A 7,543-nucleotide genomic window follows, 5' to 3' on the forward strand; every position below is an offset into this window, starting at 1 on the left:
GATCATGGCATCCCGTCCCACTCTTTCATGGCAAATTGATGGGGAAACATTGGAAACAGTGACAGGCTTTATTTTCTTGGGCTCCAAAATCACTGCAGATGGTGACTGTAGCCATGAAATTAAAAGACACTTGCTTGTTGGAAGAAAAGCTATGACCAACCTAGACAGCATATTAAAAAGCAGAGACATTACTTTGCTGACAAAGGTCCATCTAGTCAAAGCTATGGTTTTTCCAGTAGTCATGTATGGATGTGAGAGTTGGACTACAAAGAAAGCTGAGTGTGGAACAGTTGATGCTTTTGAACTGTGGTGCTGGAGAAGACTCTTGAGACTCCCTTGGACGGCAAGGAGATCCAACCAGTCCATCCTAATGGAAATCAACCCTGAATATTCATTGGAAGGACTGATGCTGAGGCTGAAAGTCCAATACTTTGGCCACCTGATGTGAAGAACTGACTCATTGGAAAAGGCCCTGATGGTGGGAAAGATTGAAGGCAGGAGGAGAAGGGGATGACAAAGGATGAGATGGTTGGATGGCATCACCGCCTCAATGGACATGAGTTTGAGCAAGCTCCGGGAGTTGGTGAGGAACAGGAAGCCTGGCGTGGTGCAGTCCATGGGGTCGCAAAGAGTAGGACACGATGAGTAACTGAAGTGAACTGAGTGGTAATGACCTCCTTCAGCTTTTCTTTATCTGGGAATGTCTTAATTTCTCCCTCACTATTAAGGACAGTTTTGCCAGATATAGAGTTCTTGGTTAATAGATTTGTTTTTTCTTTAAAGTCCACTGCCTCCTGACGTCCAAGGTTCTGATGAGAAATCCGACCTCTTACTCAGGATCCCTTGTGTGTGCCAAGTCTTTGTCTCTCGCTTCTTGCAAAATTCTCTCTTGGCCATAGTAAAGTAATTATCCTTCAATTAAAAAACATTAATTTTTTAAAAAGGAAAAAATTCTGTCTTTGGCTTTGACTTTTGACATTTGATTTTCATATGTCTCAGCATGGATCTGTTTGAGTTATCCTGCTTGGAGTTTGTGAGTTTTGTGTCTTTCATAAGATTTGAGTTTTCACCCATTATTGCTTCAGATAGTCTCCCTGCCCCTTTCTCTCTCTTTTCTCCTTCAAAGACTCCCATAGTGTGCATGTTCACCTGCTGGACGATACTCCTCAGGTTCTGAAGCCTCTGTCCTCTTCCGTTTTTTTCCTTTGTGTTCCTCTGATCCATCTTTGACATTGTCTTATCTTCACATTGGCTATACCTGCTGAAGTGTGTCTTTGAATCCCTCTGGCGATGTTTCATTTCAGTTATTGTATTTTTCAGCTCTGAAAAAAAAGGTTTTGGTTTCCTTTTCTATTTTCTTAGCTGTTTATTGATATCACCATTTTGTTGATACATAATTTCCTTGACTTTTCCCACAACTTCTTTTAGTTCTTTGATCATGAATACTGTTGTTTTAATCTCTTTTTCTAGGAGATCTCCTATCACTTTTTTCAGTGATAATGTCTGTTGGTTTATTCTTCTGCTTTGAATGGGCCATACTTTCCTATTTCTTTGTATGCCTTGCAATTTTTTTGTTGTTGAAAACTGGACATTTGAATTTAATATTGTGATCTCTCTGGAAATCAGATTCCGTCCCTGTCCCAGATTTTCCTGGGTTTTGTTTTTGTGTTTAATTGTTGTAAGCTGTGTCTGTCCCAAGAATCAGCCTGAGGTGTAAATTTGGGGTCTTCTCTCGTCTTTTCTGAGCCTGTGCCTTCCCCTGAGCATGCGCAGTGACTTTCTAGTCACCCTCATTTATGCAGTTACCTTTGAACAGTCTAGTATTGGATGTCCAGCTCCTGAGAGGGGATGGAGAGGAAAATGAAGAGGAGGGAGAGGAAAGGTGCTGGTCTGTTACTGAAAGTCATTTTAGGCAGAGGGGGAGGGCATTGCAACAAAGGCAAGAGGTGGTATCAAAATGGCCACAGCCTCCTTGACTGTCCCCCTGTGATCAGAAGCAGCAATCAGCAGTCATAGCACAGATTCACAGTATTTGGAAGACAGGATCTTTGTTCATCCTGGCTCCTATAAGCTGTTCTAAGAATATGCACAGAGCTATCTGCCATAGTATTTCAGGGATGAGGTATGGGTTGCTGCCATTATGCCCAGAGTTAAAATTGAAGAAAATCAAAATTAAGGTAATTTTCTGTCCAAGTCTTCCCCTGGAAGTTGCAAGTCTTCAACAGACTCCAGAGTTCCAAAATTGTTCCATCAGATAGGTAATGATGGTGTAACTATTGTCTGTATAAGGAGATAGATGTCTGGTGCTCTGCCATCTTCTGAGAATCCTCTCTGTAATAGGTATTTTTTGAGGTGGAACTCAAATGTTCAGTTAGCCATTTTAATATATGGGGAACACATGTACAGCCGTGGTGGATTCAAGTCAATGTATGGCAAAATCAGTACAGTATTGTAAAGAAAGTAACCTCCAATTAAAATAAATAACTTTATATTAAAAAATTTTTTTAAATAAATAAAATTTTTTAAAAATAAATTGAACGTAAAATAAAAGCAAATAAAAGTAAATTGTTAAAAAAGGAAATGCTCAGCATGATCTCCGGCTTGTCAATAAATATATATGCATAGAAAAAAAGATTACAAGGAAATATATGAGAATGTAAATGATGGTCATTGCTCAGTGGTAGCATTGCAGTTTGTTCTGTCTACATTTCTATAATCTCCAAATAGGCTTCTGTAACTTCTTAATAATCAGAAGGAGACAATCCTTGAAGAAAGAGCAAAGACCTCTTCCAAGTGTGTATTCATCTCACAGTGTATCCAATGGCACTGTTCCTCAGTTGATTTCAGAGGTGTTAGTACCTTACCTGTACCCTGTTTTCCCTTCTGTTTTAAATAAAAAACAAAACTTTCTTAGTTTCCAGGTAAATGTCAAAGAGCTTGACCCCAAATATGCTCATATCCAAGTCACTTATGTGAAGCCCTACTTTAATGATAAAGAACTCACTGAAAGAAAAACTGAGTTTGAAAGAAACCATAATATCAACAGATTTGTTTTTGAGGCTCCTTATACATTGTCAGGCAAAAAGCAAGGTTGTATAGAAGAACAGTGCAAACGCCATACAATCTTGACTAGTGAGTAGGACTTGGCATAACTTCTTTGTTTAACGTGATCTTTTTTGATACATACCAGCAGCAGCTGGTCAGCAGGAAAATGTAATTGAAGTTTTAATCGTTTATTTTCCTGCTGTTCAGTCACTCACACAAACATGCTATGTTATAAACCATTCCTTTCCCATATGTAATTATGTAATTCATGCTTAGTCTGAGTCGTCTCAGAGAGAATTTCTCCTTCAGTCCTGAAGTAATAAGGCACCTATTTGGTCTCTAAGGGATTTTCCAGAGAAAATATGGGGAGAATTAAGCACAGTAGATTTCTGTTTTAATTTGGCTATTTGATTTGCTGTCTTAAAAACTCATTTGTCAATCTTAATCTTTAATAGCTTCAAACTCGTTTCCATATGTGAAGAAGAGGATCGCTATAAACTATGAACAGCAGATTCATTTAAAGCCAATTGATGTCGCCACTGATGAAATAAAAGATAAAACTGCAGAGCTGCAAAAGCTTTGCTCTTCTGCTGACGTGGACATGATTCAGCTCCAACTTAAATTGCAGGGCTGTGTTTCAGTGCAGGTATGTTGGTTGCTAACCATGTATTAAACGTTTCTTATTGTACCTCTTGCTTTCATAAGGGAAAAGCACTAATTGTAATTGTCTTATACAGTTGTCTTATACAAATGTAGAGGTGCAAAAACTTCTACACTTTTTATTAATTTAATAAAGACATTATGTTCAGTTTCTATAAATTTTTTGTTATGTCAGAGAGCTTTACGTAAATCCCTCTGACTAGAGCCAAGTCCTATATTTAGGTAGCAGAAAGTGTTAGCTACCTTGTTAGAGTATAATTTTGGCAGATGATTTGCTTTAGTTATTCTTTTTCAAATAAATTGATAATAAGACAGTAAATATGTTTCTCAGGTATGGATCTTTAACATAGTATTCTTTTTAAAAAGAGAAAGGCAAAAATTACTTTTTAAATTACATTCTGACTACTCTCATTTTCTCCTGTTGTAATTTAGGTAAATGCAGGTCCATTAGCATAAGCAATGGCTGTCTTAAATGACAGTCCAACTAGCAAGTATCCATCCAAAAAAGTAAATGAGTTGAAAGACATATTTAGGTAAGTGCTTTGTAGTTTTCAGATCAGACCACTATTTTTTTTTTTACTCCATTGTCTTCTTAAGTGGAACCAAAATATTCACCAAATAATGTGCCTCTAAAAAAATTTTCGGTTCCCTTTTATAACGTTTAAGTTACCTTCTAATGGTATTTTAGGTAGTGAGGAAATGTGTGATCTCTGTCTTCCTGCAGGACTGTAACAATCTCCTAGTGACCCAAGGCATTAAATATGGCAACCACTTCATTGCTCTGGATATTGTGACACAAACAGAAGCCTACATTCGTTACGTGATTTCCTCCTTTGCCTGATTGACCTCATGTCACAGCTTTTCCAGATCATTTAGTGTAGGAAGGGTTGGATAGGCTTACTTCTATCCTGTATCCTTAGTTCGAGTTGGATTCTGCCAGTCTAGGGCATACGATATCGTCTCTGGACTGAGAGTCCCTCTAAGCCAAGGCGTGTTTGAATGGTCACACAGTAGAAAAAATCTGTTTTGTATATAAAAGAGTTTACATTCAGAATAAGAGAGAGAGATGAGTAAAGCAGAGTGAGTAGAAAGATAACTTCCACTCATTTGCTCCCAACTTACTTCATTTATTTTTCCTATCTCTGTATTATCAGCTATTTCAGGTTACAGAGCAACCGGTAGTCATTCCTTAAATATTTATTAATGCCTTCTGCTGCTGCTGCTGCTAAGTCACTTCAGTCGTGTCTGACTCTGTGCGACCCCGTAGATGGCAGCCCACCAGGCTCCCCCGTCCCTGGGATTCTCCAGGCAAGAATACTGGAGTGGGCTGCCATTTCCTTCTCCAGTGCATGAAAGTGAAAAGTGAAAGTGAAGTCGCTCAGTCGTGTTCAACTCTTAGCGACCCCTATGGACTTCAGCCCACCAGGCAAGAACACTGGAGTGGGATGCCTTTGCCTTCTCTGTATTAATGCCTGGTATGTACAAAAAGATTCTACTAGTTGCTATCATAGGGATACAGAACAAATGGTCAGTGAGGTACTTTGTCCCCTAAGTTTTGCATTCTAATTATGGACATTAAACATATGAAACATACAAAATAATGGAAAAATATTGTTATGATAAGTCATCAACTCCCTGTCGCCACTCTTACCAACCCAGGGCAGATACTTCATGCCAATAACGCCCAACAAGCACTGTACTGGGTACATAGCCCCAAATTAGCTATTTTTGAATAAATGACATTATCTACAGATATAAACTACTGTGAGCACAACCATAGCTGATATCATATCAAGTAAATAACTGAGCAGGTAGGCTAGAGGGTATATATTTTGAGCTAAGTTTTGAAAGAGATAAGAAACCAGAAGCAAAGATGGAAAAGAAAAGATATTTCCGACTTGGGAGATGGCATTAGAAAAAACAGTGAGAAAATATGGGATTCTAATCTTCCTTCTAGGCAAGCCGTGGTTCAAGTAAATATTAAATGATCAGTGAGACTTTTGAGTAATAAGTAACAAACACTTTATCTTTGATCTTCATCTACTGGAAGTTCATCCAAGCATGCAGCATTGCACTGGAACTAAATGAGTGGTTAATGAAAGAGGATCAGATTGAATACCATGAAGAGCTCACATCAAATTTCAGAGACATGGTGAAATAATTGTCTGACATTATTCATGAACAGGCAAGTATTAGAGTGAATGAAAATGAAAACATGGTCTGGGGTCCCTAAAGTGTTACTTAGCAAACCTGTTAGTTTGAAATGGTGTCACATTGAAATCAAGTCTGTTATTTCAAAGTTTGTTTGTATATTCTTTAACCAGTAAATGATGTAATGAAAATTTGAGTTTTTAAAATTTATTTATTTTTTAATTAAAAGGTAATTGCTTACAGAATTTTGTTGTTTTCTGTCAAATATCAACAGGAATCAACCATAGCTATACATAATTCCTCCCTCTTGAACCTCCCTCCCATCTCTCTCCCCTTCCTGCCCCTCTAGATTGATACAGAGCCCCTGTTTGAGTTTCCTGAGAGAGATAGCAAATTTCCTTGGCTATCTATTTTACATATGGTAATGTAAGTTTCCATGTTACTCTCTCCATACATCTCCCCTCTCCTCCCCTCTCCCCATGTCCGTAAGTCTGTTCTTTATGTCTGTTTCTCCATTGCTGCCTGGCAAATAAATTCTTCCATACCAACTTTTAGATTCGGTATATATGCATCAGTATATGATATTTAACTTTCTCTTTCTGACTTACTTCACTCTGTATAATAGGCTCTAGGTTCATCCACCTCATCAGAACTGACTCAAATGTGATCCTTTTTATGGCTGTGTATATGTATGACAACTTCTTTATCCATTCATCTGTCGATGGACATCTAGGTTGCTTCGAATAATTCATTATTGTAAACAGTGCTGCAATGAACAATGGGATACATGTGTCTTTTTCAATTTTGGTTTCCTCAGGGTCATTGGGTGGTTTTATTCCTAGGTTTTTAAGGAACCTCCATACCGCCTTCCACAGTGGCTGTATCAATTTACATTTCCACCAACAGTGCAAGAGTGTTCCCTTTTCCCCACACCCTCTCCAGCATTTATTGTTTGTAGACTTTTTGACAATGGCCATTCTGAGTGGAGTGAGATTTGATTTTCATTTCTCTAATAATGAGTGACGTTGAGCTTATTTTCATGTGTTTGTTAGCCATCAGTATGTCTTCTTTGGAGAAATGTCAGTTTAGGTCTTTTTGCCACCTTTTGATTGGGTTGTTTGATTTTCCTGGTATTGAGTTGTATGAGCTACTTGTATCTTTTGGAAATTAATCCTTTGTCAGTTGTTTCATTTGCTATTGTTTCCTCCCATTCTAAGGGTTGTCTTTTCACCTTGCTTATAGTATCCTTTGCTATGATAAAGCTATTAAGTTGAATCAGGTCGCACTTGTTTAATTTTGTTTTTATTTCTGTTGCTCTAGGAGGTGGGTCATAGAGGATGTTGCTTTGATTTATGTCATTGAGTGTTTTGCCTATAATTTCCTCTAAGAGTTTTATAGTTTCTGGTCTTACATTTAGACCTTTAAGCCATTTTGAGTTTATCTGTGTATGGTGTTAGGAAGTGTTCTAATTTCATTCCTTTACATGTAGCTGTCCAGTTTTCCCAGGACCATTTATTGAAGAGGCTCTCTTTTCCCCATTGTATATTCTTGGCTCCTTTGTCAAAACTAAGGTACCCATAGGTGCGTGAGTTTATTTCTGGGCTTTCTATCTTGTTCCATAGATGTATATTTCTGTTTTTGTGCCAGTACCATACTATCTTGATGACTGTAGCTTTGTAGTAGAATC

The 7,543-nt window shown here is 37.9% G+C and overlaps 1 protein-coding gene across 1 annotated transcript; it reads left to right on the plus strand.

Moving 5' to 3' along the window:
• Positions 1 to 550: 550 nt before the first annotated feature.
• Positions 551 to 4,186, plus strand: LOC120881439 (dedicator of cytokinesis protein 11-like). The gene is made up of 4 exons (XM_040265143.1): positions 551 to 583; positions 2,922 to 3,132; positions 3,501 to 3,691; positions 4,138 to 4,186. Exons 1-4 carry the CDS (start codon positions 551 to 553, stop codon positions 4,159 to 4,161), a joined length of 459 nt encoding a protein of 152 aa, XP_040121077.1. The 3' UTR covers positions 4,162 to 4,186.
• Positions 4,187 to 7,543: the final 3,357 nt, after the last annotated feature.

Source organism: Oryx dammah, unplaced genomic scaffold (assembly GCF_014754425.2).
Source record: "Oryx dammah isolate SB20612 unplaced genomic scaffold, SCBI_Odam_1.1 HiC_scaffold_23, whole genome shotgun sequence".
NCBI lineage: Eukaryota > Metazoa > Chordata > Mammalia > Artiodactyla > Bovidae > Oryx > Oryx dammah.

Excerpts from the sequence above, each read along its gene's own strand:
- LOC120881439 (XM_040265143.1), top strand. The coding sequence starts at position 551 with ATGGACATGAGTTTGAGCAAGCTCCGGGAGTTG. Across the intron at positions 3,133-3,500 it reads ACGCCATACAATCTTGACTA|CTTCAAACTCGTTTCCATAT; the intron begins GTGAGTAGGACT and ends AATCTTTAATAG. Across the intron at positions 3,692-4,137 it reads AGGGCTGTGTTTCAGTGCAG|GTAAATGCAGGTCCATTAGC; the intron begins GTATGTTGGTTG and ends GTTGTAATTTAG.